The sequence below is a fragment of the Nanorana parkeri genome, unplaced genomic scaffold, assembly GCF_000935625.1.
Source record: "Nanorana parkeri isolate BGI_ZX_2015 unplaced genomic scaffold, ASM93562v1 scaffold757, whole genome shotgun sequence".
NCBI lineage: Eukaryota > Metazoa > Chordata > Amphibia > Anura > Dicroglossidae > Nanorana > Nanorana parkeri.
Window position 1 is genome coordinate 120,467 of NW_017307025.1, and position 14,696 is coordinate 135,162.

General features: G+C 40.8%; 1 protein-coding gene across 1 annotated transcript; it reads right to left on the bottom strand.

The window, feature by feature from the left end:
- Positions 1-2,654: 2,654 nt before the first annotated feature.
- On the bottom strand, positions 2,655-14,176 carry PPT1 (palmitoyl-protein thioesterase 1). The gene is made up of 9 exons (XM_018564514.1): positions 14,043-14,176; positions 13,845-13,948; positions 11,592-11,707; positions 9,058-9,128; positions 7,172-7,274; positions 6,928-7,018; positions 4,207-4,305; positions 3,995-4,066; positions 2,655-2,954 (listed from the first exon to the last, which is right to left on the bottom strand). Exons 1-9 carry the CDS (start codon positions 14,152-14,154, stop codon positions 2,832-2,834), a joined length of 891 nt encoding a protein of 296 aa, XP_018420016.1. The 5' UTR covers positions 14,155-14,176; the 3' UTR covers positions 2,655-2,831.
- Positions 14,177-14,696: the final 520 nt, after the last annotated feature.

Genomic DNA, 14,696 nt, shown 5'->3' on the forward strand with positions numbered 1-14,696 from the left:
TGATGGCCAGTGTGTGACCTTTGCAGAGTGGACTCCAAACAATAAAAAAAATTGGCAGTTTAGCCTCATATTTTTGTCTAGTCCTAGGAAACCTAAAGGACTTGTTCATTCCTGCCCATGAGCAAAATGTCTCCCATGGAGGCACAGACTGATGAAACATTTTCTCCCCAACAAGGACCCAGATGGCAAAAATTATGGGCCTTTTTTGAACCAAAGATTGCTATGAAGTGCTCGTATGACATATTAGGTTCCATAAATCAAACATTTAAATTTTGTTTTTTTGCTTGTTTAAATTTAAAGCTATACAGATGTCCCTATTGTTTCCCTGAATGCAACAAGACAAAAACCACACTTGTGTTTTGGTATTAGAGGAAATATGCAATTGGTACATGATTAAGACAAAATTAATGATAATAGTGCAAGCTTAGATTTGCAGACAAAAGTGTACATCCTTGCCAATATTGGACAGCCATATTCACTCTACCACAATCTGATCCATTTTATGTTAAGATGTGTTGTCACATCTGTCTTTCCTTAATGGGAATGTAAGTGCCTTGTATTTTTTTTTAAAATAATATTTCGGACTAAAACATGAATTTTTAAAGTGCTTTCATTTTATGTTTAGTCAGATCAACATGAAATACTGCATACAAATATTTTGTATTTAGCATGTCACAGCAGGAGGTTTGCTTCTCGCATGCCTACTAGGCTCAGTGTATAGAATGCCTTTTTTTTTTGTTTTAAATAGATAAGGGATAGAACCCATGTCAGGTTTTTACCTTGTAAGTTTAATATACCCTCTCTCCATTTGTGAAGAATTCAAAATTGTAGTTGAAATGGAACAGAGGAAAAGTCTTCCACTGGCCACACATGCTCTGGTGATAACAGTCTAATGGGACATTTGCCTCACACAAATGTCCCATTACAAATGTTGGTGAGCTTGCCTCTTACATTGTAACATCTGGTCTTGAAGACACGAAGTATCTAAACCAAAAAAATATTTTGCCGCTTACAGATCTTAATTGTGGTGGCTGCATTAGTTTTCTTTTTTGCAGCTGGCAATCCAGCCAGTAACACCCTGTCTCTGGGTGGCTCCATGCTGTGGCAGAGTAACAGAGCCACCCTTAGACGGCAGCAGCATCAGTCTGTGGAGGGTGGAGTAACATACACTAGTAGATTTAGATGGACTTTGTTAACACTTTGGTGTTGTTTTTGTCCCCCCTTTTTGGGAAGGATTTATTTTTTATTATGCATAAAAACTGACCACTGTAAGCCCCCCTCTGCCTGTCAGTGTTAAATGGTGTGTTTCTACCTTCCACTTTTGCTGGACAGCTTGGTCTGTTGGCAGTCTAAAAATAACAGAAGTACTGGCTGGATCACCCAGTGAAAGTAAGGGAATAAAAATTCAACCAACCCCAAGGATTAGAAAGCTACAAAATGTTTGCCTTTGGGATTGGTTACACTTGGGAGATTTTTCTTTACCTAAGATCCCTATCAAGGAAAATAAAAGGGCAAACTCTTCATTGGTGATGGCCAAAAAAAAAAACCTTCCCACTGGAGTCAAATACAGTAGTAAACAATAGGTTCTAAACTTTCTCCATTAAATGAAATGTATCTGTTATTCTGGAAACAAAATAACTCGGCATAAATCTTAACCCTTGCAGAGGGGTTACCCCTGCACTGCAAGCATTAAACCCTGGTTCACACGAGCGTTTTACAGCGCGTTCCTATGGTCTGTAAAACACTTAACATGTGAAAACCAATGATTGCCTATGGGCATGGTTCCCACCTGGGCGTTTTACAGCACGTAGGAACGTGCTGCCCTACGCCCTTGTAAACGCGTGTTTGTCACGCAGTTTTTTTTTAACGGTAAAAACGCACAACAAGCACGCATATTCGATATGCCTAGGTGTGATCCAGCCTAAGTGCTCGATTTTATGTCTAGGGACAAAAATATACTTACTCACCTGAATCTTGACACTAGTTGGCTGTTAGGCAGGTCCCTGTAGCCTGGCTCCTCCACTCCAGCAAAAGAATGTCCCCTGGCATCCTCACATCCTATACACCAGTGGTGGCAAACCTTGGCACTCCAGCTGTGCCAAAACTACAAATCCCAACATGCATCTGCCTCGGAGTTATGTCAGAGCCTTGCAATGCCTCATGGGACTTGTAGTTCCAAAACAGCTGGAGTGCCACAGTTCACCATCACTGCTATACACTGTATAGGACCTTAGACCACCAGAGTAAAGAGAGGATGCTGGGACCAGTCTAACAGACAGGCCACCTCCAAGGTTTAGGTGGGTATAATTATTGTTTTCATCCCTAGACAAAATCAAACACAACCTTTGCCGTGTTGGGGTAGCCCCACTTCAAGGGTTACAAATATTTCTGCACAGAGTTATCCTTTAAATGCTCCGCTGTAGTCATTTGAAGAACAGTAAATGGGGTTTATCAACTGAAAGACTAGAAGCAAATTTTCTCTTCGCTTAGTAAATGAGGATTCCTTTTCTATGTTGCTAGACAAAACTTCCCTGCATTATCAGACGAGTAATAACATTTCAAGAAGAAGAAAAAAAAAAAATCCCATGTACACAAAGTGAAGACATTCAGGGCCATGGTGATGCTCTCAGAAATGCAGCCTAACAATTTTACTGGTACCCTAGTGATAAGGTAGAAATAATGTAGTAAATGAATGCTTCCACTTTGTGGGGAGTATGTGCATTGTTATTGCTCCTAGTCCTAATGGTAAGAGGTTCAAGTTATAGTGAATGTTAATCTAGTGCAATTGGCAGGAATGCCTTTTTTTTTTTAGGAAATAAGCTGCAAAAACATTAGTGGAGGAAAGGCAGGATTTTCTCATTGAACCATTCTTCTGAAAACTGGAGGTGGTTACCATCTGCAGCTAAGAACACCAGCTTTCCAGCCTTGTCCATCTCTCTCAAACCCAAGCGATCCTACAAAATAACAGCAACAGAGTATATCATTAATGGTACGTGTCTTATGTTGGATAAAATAACAGCGTATATGCTACAATGGAGGGAAGTTACAAGTGCCATGGGATTTTCTGTAAGTCACTATACTGCCAAGCACTTTGAGACAATAAGATAGGAAAAAGGCCTTGTTGACATGGGCTTCCAACTGTATCAGAGCTTTTACAAAGTCTTTCAAGAGCTTTCAGTAATCTTTAAGTTGGTAAAAGTACCATTTAGTTCCAGTTTGGGAATGTTCGTGACACTAAACTCAGGAGTTAAATGTTAAAAATGCAAGCACCTTACCTATTACACAAATAAGATACATTTGTTTATCACTCAGCTGCAGATCCTCAAATCATCTCTGAATTGGTGCTGACACCGTCCTTCCTTCTGGAGTGTGGCTACTTTTGTTCCCCATGGTCCCTGTGGGTGTTTAAAGTAGTCACTGCTCCAAGCTCACTCCCGTGATGGACTACAATGTCAATACAAATGAGTAAACTAAATGTGAGATTGTAGTCATCACTGGAGTGAGCTTGGATTGGTGTCTACTTTACAACACACACACAGGGACCATGGGGAACAAAAGTAGCCACCCTCCAGAAGGAAGTGTAGTGTCAGCATTAATTCAGAGATAATTTGATTATCTACAGGTGAAAGGAGCACACATGCAATGTACCACATCACAACACACTACTGTGGTAGACTGAGTTGAGAAAAATAGTGCAAGAAAATATGAGAAAGAAGTCACATACAGACTAAAAGATTTTTTTAAAAATTAAAAAAGATTCCGCTTCATAAATGATTAGTAAAATACAGGTCAATACTAGTGATGGGCTTGCAGCGCCAATCACAGGCACTGAGACATCTCTGCAGCTGCGGACCAGGAACATGTCTCAGTGCCTGTGATTGACGCTGTTAGCTTCCTGGCGGACTCGGCACGTGGAGCTGCAAACACGCACGAGCCCATCACTAGTCAGTACTAGCCAACTGCATTATGATATAGAAATAGTTGCAATTGTTACCTCGATATACAAGGAGCTTTCTTGCAACATCACGACCTCTTTGCTTTGTCCAGGCTTATAGAATCCAAACCACTAGAGAAATAAATATTAAGAAAATCACAAGGGACTGGTTAGGCTGTGCTTTATCTAATATTAGCTGAAAAGACCAATTACTTGAATGTGTGATCCATTAGCTAAGGCAATAAAGAGAGCGAGAGAGAGCTTTTTCTAACCTCTGTGTCAGCAGGATCCACCATGGAATCTTTGAGGAATTTCACCATGACAAACTTATTCAGAGCCTGGAGATTGTGCTTGTAACTTTCATTTATACCCTAAAACAAACATGGTACAGCTGATGAGGCAAGAAGGGCCATCGGTTAGAAACAGTAGTCAGAGCAGTAAACTAAATAAAACGTTTGATTTAATTTGCCAGGGGGCATTGGCACTTTTGCAATGTCTATGTTAATTTAACATAGACACTTTAAGTGTGTGGACAACGCACTGACAGATTGCAGGTAATCCTGTTTACCCCATCCACATCTCTCCGTTTCAAATCTGATTTCTACTCTCCTCCCTCAACATGTGTTCCCTACCATTGCTTCTCACAATTGTGTCTTCTCTTCTTCAACTTTCTTTCCTTTATCTCCCCCATCCCACAGATGATATATTTCACCCTCTCTCCTGCCATCTTCCCTACTACTGCACTCATTACCTCCTGCTCATTCTAAACACACATGCTAGGATTACCTACAGTACACTGGGGAATGTGCGCTCATATAAAACTCCCTCTCACGTCACTCGCCCTTCTGCTTCTCGACTTCTGGGGATCTCTCCCAATCCTGGCCCTCTATCTTATAATACTCACCATCCAAACTAGCATTGCCTTTCCTCTAGCAGCAGCCGCAACTCACGCACCTTCATTTTTATTTCCCTGCTTCCTAGAACAAATCCTCACTTCTTATGTGCCCTATGGAATGCCCGCTCTGTCTGTAACAAACTCACCACTGTGCACGATCTTATCTCCAATTCCTTTAACCCCCTGGACCAGTATCTCGCTTTCTTGAGGACTTCTTTGCCCGACGACCCTACTTTCTCTCCTCAGAAATACCCACTATCATTCTTGGTGACTTTAACATTGCTACTAACATTAACACCCCAGCTTCCACTCTATTTCTCAACCTAACCTTCTTTTGATTTAACATGGGGCACATCCTCACACTCACTGTGATGGCAACATACTAGATCTTGTGTTCTCTCACCTATGCACTCCTTGCAACCTCTCCAACACCCCTTTTCACCTCTCAGACCACAACCTTGTAAGTTTCATACTCACCCTGTCCCCAACTTTGAATCCCCCTAAACAGCACACTGTCAGCCAGGGAAACCTTTGCCACCTCAACTTTCTTCTCTACTCTACTACTGACTACCTCTATGACAAAGTCTCACCCCTGTCCTGACCTGGATATTTCTGTCTACAACAGCTCGCTCTCATCCTCCCTAGACACCTTGGCTCCCCTCACTACACGCAGACTTAGACCCGGTCCACTACAACCATGGCAAACAGAAGAAACCAGACATCTAAAAAGACATAGCCGCGCTCTTGAGCCACTGTGGTGGACAACTAGGTCTCTGCAAGACTTCACACTCTACAAAGCTGCCTTCCTAAAATAGAATTCCTATTCCAGACTTATTCTGTCACTCTCATCCAGACCTCTATTATGTCCCCCACCAACTCATTCACTGGCCAGGACATTGCCATTCATCTAAAAAATAAAAGATAGATGCAATTCTATCTTTAGACGTCCGCTCAGACACGCCTCTGGGCGTGCGCAAGCGGGAAACAGGTAGAGCCGGCGGATCACGTGTATGGGGTGCCGATCGGTTCCTCCCCCCCCCCCCCATTTTTATTAGCCCCGTATGTGATAGCAATTAAGTTTAGTAAAAAAAAAAAATTTAAGTTCCCCCCAAAAATTGTTTTTAAAGTTACACATAAAAAAGAATAAAAAACCAAAAAAAAAATGTTTTAGTCCCCACCCATACATACACGCATGCAAACATGCGTCGGGGGCAAAAACGACGATTGCGCCCATTACGCCGCACATGTTACATATGGCTGCGAACGTCACAGTGAGAGCAATAAGTCTAGGGCCATCAATCACTGATAACACTAAACTGATGAGCGGTAAAAGCTTTTAAAGTGTCGCCTATGGCCAATTTTGGGTATGGTAGTTTTCTGCGATTTCGCGGGTGCGCGCAATTTTAAAGCTTGACATGTTTGGTGTCTATTTACCCGATGTGACCCTGTCTTTTATATTTTACCAAAAAACTGGGTAATAATAAATGTTTCCTAACAATGTAAAAAAAAAATTTCTGTAATTTTTCCTAATTATAGTAAAAAATAAAAACCCGCAGTGGTGTTTAAATACCACCAAAATAAAGCTCTATCTGTCCCCAAAAAATGGTATAAAATTCATTTCAGTACAGCGTTGCATGACGGAATAAACTTCAGTCAAAGTACCGCAGCGCTGAATACTGAAAAATGGCCTGGCCAGGAAGGGGGTCTAGACACCTGGTCTTGAAGTGGTTAAAAACTGGATTGCATGTGTCCAAGTGCCACAGATTTGAATGGACAGCAATAAAATACAGACGTTCTAAATTTACTTCATCAAAGATGAAAAATTAACAAGTGTTGGCTGAAGTTGGTCTTTAAAGTGCCATTTCTTTTGCTATCACATATAACACTAAATGTGTACAAAGGCTGTAAAAGATTTTTTATTGCTGTCTCTTTTGTGTCGCAGCTCTTTAGCAATCACTAGATGACACCTGTTATGGTATGACAGTATGCCGTCAGCCAATTGTAAAAAATAAAGAATTGCTTACTCCTTTATGAAACTGAAAACAAATTGTTTTATACCATACAACTATAAGTTTGAGAATGCAGCCTTTCAACTTACCCGCTCCTGATTGATATCTGCCAGGAAAATGCTGCCATTTCTGTATTCCTCTTCATTGAGTGGATCATGCCAATACTCTGCTTGCACCAGACTAATAAAAGAAAACAGAAACTCAAGCTAAGACTAAATTCTTGTCCAGTTCACTGTGTACAAGATTAATTCTATAGAAAACCAATAGACTTTACATTACAATATACAAGATGGGATTTCTTCACTGGATCCCCATACTTCTGCTTATACTCACTATTCCTGCAAGGCCTTGGAGTAAGCACCCCTATTCAAAAGCTTTCTGATCCAGTCACAAAAACGTGAGCGTTCTCCAGGACATTGAGGGAAGCCAAAAACCCCTACATTAATACAAATATATAAATAAACACACGGTTCAATTAGATGTCTTCTAGCATGAATATCTCTTCTACTGATCAATAAAACTGCAACAATGTTACCTAAACTGAATATGTTCAAACAGTTTTCTGTGCACTATGGGGTCTGCAATTACATTGCAACATCACAATTTTGCAAACAAAAGCCATATTTCACCCAGTATCCATACGCTCAACATAGGATGAATACATTGCTGAGTTCTTAGATTTGGAAGCTTCAACAAAAATATTTCCCTAGCCAACTGCCGGTACCGCCCATGAGCTCCACTTCTACTGCAGAAAGGGAATCCCCTGACTGTTACATGAGGTAACATAATAATAAGCCTGGCAAGTCAGCAGACCTGGGAGCTCAGTTCTCACCAACAGAACTCCTAAGGGGTACAAAGCTTTTGTGGGAATTTCCACCTACCAGAATGTATCTGAATGGAAACAAATGATTGGTCTCAGACTGACCATTTAACTATGTAATGCAAGGATTTTACGAGGCTCGTACCATTTCCTCCTACAATTAATGTTTTCTGGGTGTATATTACATTTTGTAGCAATCATATTTGGTATATTTAATTAATTCACATTAAACAAATATGCCCAGCAAATTATTTCTTTATATTTTTGTCCAAGCACTTACAGTCATGATGTTTGAGAACAGCTGACTCCAACTCTCTCAGCTCAGCTTCCTGTTCAATAAAAGATCACAAGAGACAGCGTAGTGTCCAGCAGCTGCCCATCTACTAGCTTGGAAAAGGAAGGAGGGAGCAAGGAGGAGGGGGGAGCAGGGGAGTGACCTACCTTTCTGTGTCTTTGTGGAGAGACACAAAGCTTAAGCACACACAAGGGTGGCTTCATAGGACCCTGCAAGGGAAATGGCCACCCTAGAACAGGATATCAGGACCAGTGCTCAGAGAACAAGCTGATTCTGCAGGATGTGGTATTTCAAAACGTACAGCGCTAACCGTCCTTCAGAGGTGCATATAAGAACTCCGACGTTCAGGTCAGGATTTAACAAGTGCTAAAAAATTAATAATAAAACATTCAGTGAAGGGGTGTGTCTCAAAATATTCAACGTGAATCGGTTGTGTGAACAAATAAAGGATAAAGACTTTTTTAAAAAACTACAAAAAAGATTTGGACTATTCACACATACATCGTAAAAAAGTTTTATTTTATTTTATTCAAATGGTACACATTGTACGCTCATTATTTATTAACAAGAATCACTTTCACATGATACATATATTCACAGTTTATTACATTTTATTAGATAAGTTTATATATTGTCTGTTTTGATGTGTTATGACCTTTATTTGTTCACACAACCGATTCACGTTGAATATTTTGAGACACACCCCTTCACTGAATGTTTTATTAATTATTAATTTTTTAGCACTTGTTAAATCCTGACCTGAACGTCGGAGTTCTTATATGCACCTCTGAAAGACGGTTAGCGCTGTACGTTTTGAAATACCACATCCTAATAGGGGCTGAGTGCCTTTTGTTCAGCGGCTTCCCCTACCCTTTTAGAACAATTTATTTTTATCTATTTATTTTCATCCAGTTTTATCCAATCTAACTTTTATCCATATTGTATTACTCTTAGTATTTCCATTAGCGCAAGTTTTTTGCAATTATTATATTTGATTCTGCAGGATACTAAAACTTTGAAAAAGATATGGAAGTCCCATAGCATTTCTGCACCTTTTTTTGTTTCCTGTAGTGGAGGCACAAATAGAGTGAAAAAAAAATCTACCTTGCTGCTGTCCTCCAATTGAAATGAGATTCTTCATACGAGGTGAAGGACATCTCTGGGCAACAGCCCTCCTGAAAGAAAATGTATAGAATGTTATGTCGTCTCAAGGCCCTCCTAAGCAATGCACCATTCAGAAATTAATTGTAGATATGTGGAACCAGTTGCGTTATCGTTGTATGACTACAGGCCGGTTCACACCTAAGCGTTGTGCAAAACGCACGATACAATGCATTTAGCGTACGCTATTGCACAGTGAACTTTGTGCACTGTGCAATAGTTACACACTAGTTGCGCTGTGCAAATGCGTGCCCTAAATGCACTGGATCGTGAGTTTAGCCTAATGCTCAGGTGTGAACCAGCACTAAAGCTAAACTGGTCTGTGCCCAACTTGACAAGACATACTTATGATTTATAGGAAATGGTTCTGTCATTAGGCCACGCTGATAATTGCAAAACAGACCGATTTACACAATTAGAAGTTATGGATACACTAGTGGCACCCGCAGACTCCACTAACCACACAAAGCACGCTATACTTTTCACAGCTGTATTACAGTGAATTTTAGAAAGAAAAAAATACCTCCTTAGGTTGGGTTAATACCAGAAATGCCTGTCTTGAAGCATTCAGGACTTTTTTTTACAATGCAGTACAACACATTAACCTTATCAGATATTTTAGAAACAGATGTTTATCTTTTCAAACAAAATGCACGGCAAAGTATCCAGTTTGAATAAGTCCTTAATAATTCAAATACAAAATATTCACACTGCTGGCCGTTCTTGATAACTATACTAGAACATTCAATTATGTTTCTCCTACAGTGCTACCTCTTGGTTAAATCTAGCGTGACAGCCTGGTCTTTTTAGTTACACAATGCCACTTTGTGTGGCATCATTTGTTGCAAAACAGACTTTCAGCTCACCAACTGAAAAGCAGCAACAGGATAAAGATCCCACTTTGGTTACGGCATGGTGCAAAAAAAAAAACCTTTAGCACAACATGCATATGTATGCTGAGATAATGTAACTCCTGCGTACATGCACAGGAGTTACATCATCAGCAGCCAACGAGGAAGGACATGAATCTGGAAGAAGCGGTGAAAAAGAAGGTGGCACGGACAGTTCAGTTTAACAGCTCATTTATGGGACAGGATACAGGTAGGTAGGGCTTAGTCTAGTAGTTAAAGCACAATGACAATGTAAACCTGAGTGTGAAAGGTGTACAGAGGTCAGTTTTATAGCAAACAAGTTAAATAGAGATATCCTTGGGCCAAACTATTAAAATAGCACTGTAATATAGAAGTTCTGTTAGCCAGTACATTTCTGAGCTGTGTCAGCTTAGTGCAGAAACTATACTGAGGTAATGCAGTTCAGATGGGGAGCAGGGAATAAGGTTTTTGTTAGAACAATGGCATTGAAGATTTCCTGCAAGACCTTACCCTCTCCGAGTATGTTGTTCATTTAGTTTACAGCTGATGTGTATCCAGCAAAATAAAAATGTTTTATTACTTATGAAATCCAAGGCTTAGTATTTAAAATCACTTCCATCCTGTGGCCAATTTATGTGGTAGAACGAAGTATTCACCAGCACAGCCCCACCTCTAATTACATTTACAAAGCATGTAGTGGGCGGTACCCCGTACCTTGCCTTGTACATGTGCTCCTGAATTCCTTCCCCAAAGCTTACTGCATACGCACAATAGAATTAATAAAAAGCCTGCAAGACTAGTTCTATCTTGACTGCTGCCGTTGCCCATAGCACCCAATCAGTTTATACCCTTCATTTTTTCCCCACACAGCCTCGGTTTTCTAACCTCAACAAAACTCCAGCAAAACAAAACTACTTAATTCTATTGTTTGTCTATAAGATTTATTGTGAAGCTGTACAGATATACACAGATATCAAGAAGAAACCTTGATGCGTTTCTTAAAAGTGCTTAGTCAAATGGATAATACACATCAGCTAGATTATGATTAAGCACTTAGTGCAAAACACGTCAAGGTTTCTTCTTGATATCTGTTCATCTGCATGTAAGTACATCTTCATAATAAATCTTAATGTCAAGCAAGACAAACAAGAGAGTGAAGCAGTTTCGTTTTGCTGGAATTTTTTGAATATACAAGGACCAGTCAAGGTCGGAAAGCTGCAATTCTTGAAATGTGGGGTATGTAAAGCTGGCTCCCTTGCAGCAGGTTGTTGACAGTTTTTCTAACCTGTTGGATCTGTTCAGTGTTTCTGAACACTGGTTGGAAGACATCTGCCTCACCCCACAGACATGAGATTACATCGGAATCCAGCCAAATCATCTCATATCTACAGGCATCTTTACATCAGCTCAGTTTTTTTTCTATTTCTTCTATTCTGTTGATCGAAAAAAAATTAGATATATCCAGTAAAACAGAAAAATGCTATTTTCAACTGGTGCTGCTAGGCGAGATAGTCCTTATTACCCTAGTTTATAAAACGGCAGATGTATACGTTTCATTCAACTGATGTCTAACACAAAAGATTTTCAGGTACAGGAAATACTTACAAGAACTGTCCGCCCTGGGAGAAGCCCATGCTGTTGTAGCCCTGCTGAAGATTTGGGTCCTGTGCAAGCTGATTACAAACAATATCGACCTGACCGAAACTATTTCTTAGATAGGGCTATCAGTTCAAAACAGCTTTCTGACCAAGGTTATAATCAAAGTGAAAGTGATGTTAGTATGGAATAAGTGGAACATTATCTTTATTTGTATGTGCCAGGCAACAGGCAGTTTGGGAAGGAGTCAGAATACTGGATAAGCAGATGAGACCAAATACAGCTTTATTGGAGGTGTAAACATGAGCTCTAGATGTACAATCAACACAAACCAAAGTAAAAGTGGTCATAAAAAATGTCTTTTCATTATCCTGATGACATCTTGAACTCTGCTTTACTTTCTGGTGTCCCAAACATCTATCTTTGTCAGTCACCTTCCCCTTCTTCCACATCTTTACATCTATTGTCAGTCACATTTGAAATGACAGCTAATGTGCACAGGATGAAAGAAATGTTGAAGCATGCAGCCTACTATTTCTGCTGTGTCCGTTTACCCTCAATTCTAGAATGCTGTATAATAGCAGCAGCAAACACAGCTTTCATAATCATACTTTGCCTGTCCCTTTTCGTTGTCCTTATTTCTCTACTTACCAGTAGAGCTACCTATTAGACTCTGTGGCCAATAGAGAAGTGAGAAGAGACGGAAGGGTTAAACTGTGGTCCAAACATTTTAATATCACTTGCCTTTTCTGTAATACAGAACACTAGATTTTCTGAATAAAAAGGCACTATAACAATTAAAGAAGAGGGTGCATTATAATGATCTGATGGCAGAATTACTGTCAAAGCACCACAGGTGCACTTTACATAAGGGTAACACACATTACAGCTAGGAAACAATCTAGGAAATTGTTTGCTTCCCTTTTAATACGCACACTTTTTCTTAATACTACTTAAGAAGACGAACTGTGAGGATAGTCTAGAGCAGTGGTTCTCAACCTGTGTAACCTCCGGACCCATATTTGTCCTTGGCCATTTAGTCGCGACCCAATGGAATGCATGGCATTGCAGTGCCGGGTGTTTGGGTTCAGGCTATCGGACTGTGGGCAGGAGGTGCATTTGGGGTGTCATGTAAATTAATGGCAATGCAAAACACCTTCCGCACCACAACGCGCAGTAGGTGCAATTGCGTGGTGCAGTGCATTAATAGCATGGGACTGTGCAATTAATGCCAGGTACTAGTGTGAACGGAACCTCAAAAACGCTGACAGACACACACAACCACAGACATAATCTCACACACTCACCAAAAAAAAAAACTATAATTATTTTTCGGATCTTAAGAGATCTTCTGAGAACTGCATTGGATCCTCAGCCTGGGGTCCAGTGTGGGCTGCTGTGATGTGACAGAGCTCCATCCATATGTGCATTGTTTGTACAGCTCCCTTGCACACCCTGTATAGGGCACATGTGGGTGCTGTAAGCAATGCATGCTTGGATGGATGGTGCCCCCATCAGGGTGCCCCCTTGCACGAGGTGTCCCCATCACTAATGTAGGAGGGCACTCTAATGAGGACAACTAATGATCAGTTGAGCATTCACTGCCAATCAGCCAGTCATAACCCAGCACAGGTACAGGATCGTGGTCCAGACTGAACCGTCACTCAGTCTTCTATTTAGTGACCCCTGGTCTAGAGGCATGTTTGGATTTTGAGTTTAGGCTACATGGGATATTTTTGCATTGCACTAGTGTGCTACGATTATATAATGTAGTGTTTACTTGTTTGATGAAACTTGAAAGCCTAAAAAAAATTTTCTTCCTTTTTTATGAATAGAGCAGGGTTACACTTAACGTCAGGTTTTTTCCTGTGAAAAGGGATACGAGGTGTCGGCCGGCAAGGGAGTTTTTGGTGACCGAGTTCTAATATCCGCTTTTTAAGATATATGTACATATAAAAAAAAAGTCACTAGTAGTTCCAGCTATAGTTTTTAATATACTATGAGGGGAATCAAAACTGGAGCAGTTGCCCATGGCAACCAATCAGCTTCTAGCTGTCATTTTCAATGCTTAACTGAACAAACTGAAGAGAGAAGCTGATTGGTTGCCATAGGCAACTGCTCCAGATTCTGTCTACTCCAGTTTTGATAAATGTCCTCCTATGTGTATTGACCTTACTCTTTTTTTTATTGGTACTGTAAATACCAACACATGCACCCTTTTAATCCTTCCAACCCATAGTAAAATGTAATTCTCACCTGCACAATGGTGTTTCCTATCTTCAGAGACAGCACGTATATTCCAGGGATCTGCTGCTCCACCAGCTTCTTTATGCCCCCCATACTCATGGGGTTGCAGCAGGAATCGCCTGACCAACATAAAACACACAGCAGTGGATAACTGGACATTGTATTACACAGCCACACAGGTGAAGAGCCTAACCCGACTATTACCCTCCTTACCCATGCCATGCCATATAACCAGCGGGACTGGCGCTCCAGCCTTATCCACAAAAGTTTCTCCGCACACAGCGACAATCCAGACCGCGAACACGACAAACTTCACTCCCTCCATTGCAGTGTGAGCGACACTTCCCTGTATGGTCACATGACTTGAGTCTGGGGTTTCTATCACTTCTCCGGACCCGTGAGATTTCTGGACTTCCGGGGGCGTGTGAAGGTGCTAGCCCCGCTTTGCTCACGTGACCTGTAGAGGCTATATGAATAGAAGACGGGGCTTATGTAATGCACTACTGTACTACTGCAGACAGTAAAGTGTATAGAGACAGCAGTGGGTTTCAAATACCCAGATGCTTCAGCTGTGGCCTCTGACAGCTCCAAAGGACAGCACATAATATTCAGGATATGATAGGAGACTGCAGAACTGCAACAGGGGAGGTTGGAAAGCACACTACAACAGATCAGTGAGAGATTGGGAACATGTTACATGAGACTGCAAGTGATCACTTTGAAAAAATCTGAGCAGACAGGCTCTTCATTACAGAAGAGTCATGCTATGTCTGTTCTGCAATAAAACAAATGTACATCTTCCCAAAGCAGCAAAATTCCCCCACCGGCCAATCAAGATGGCCAAAGACCTGAGGGGAAATTTGTCAG

Excerpts from the sequence above, each read along its gene's own strand:
- PPT1 (XM_018564514.1), bottom strand. The coding sequence starts at position 14,154 with ATGGAGGGAGTGAAGTTTGTCGTGTTCGCGGTCTGGATTGTCGCTGTG. Across the intron at positions 4,306-6,927 it reads CAGATATCAATCAGGAGCGG|GGTATAAATGAAAGTTACAA; the intron begins GTAAGTTGAAAG and ends TGTTTGTTTTAG. Across the intron at positions 4,067-4,206 it reads TGGATCCTGCTGACACAGAG|TGGTTTGGATTCTATAAGCC; the intron begins GTTAGAAAAAGC and ends TTATTTCTCTAG.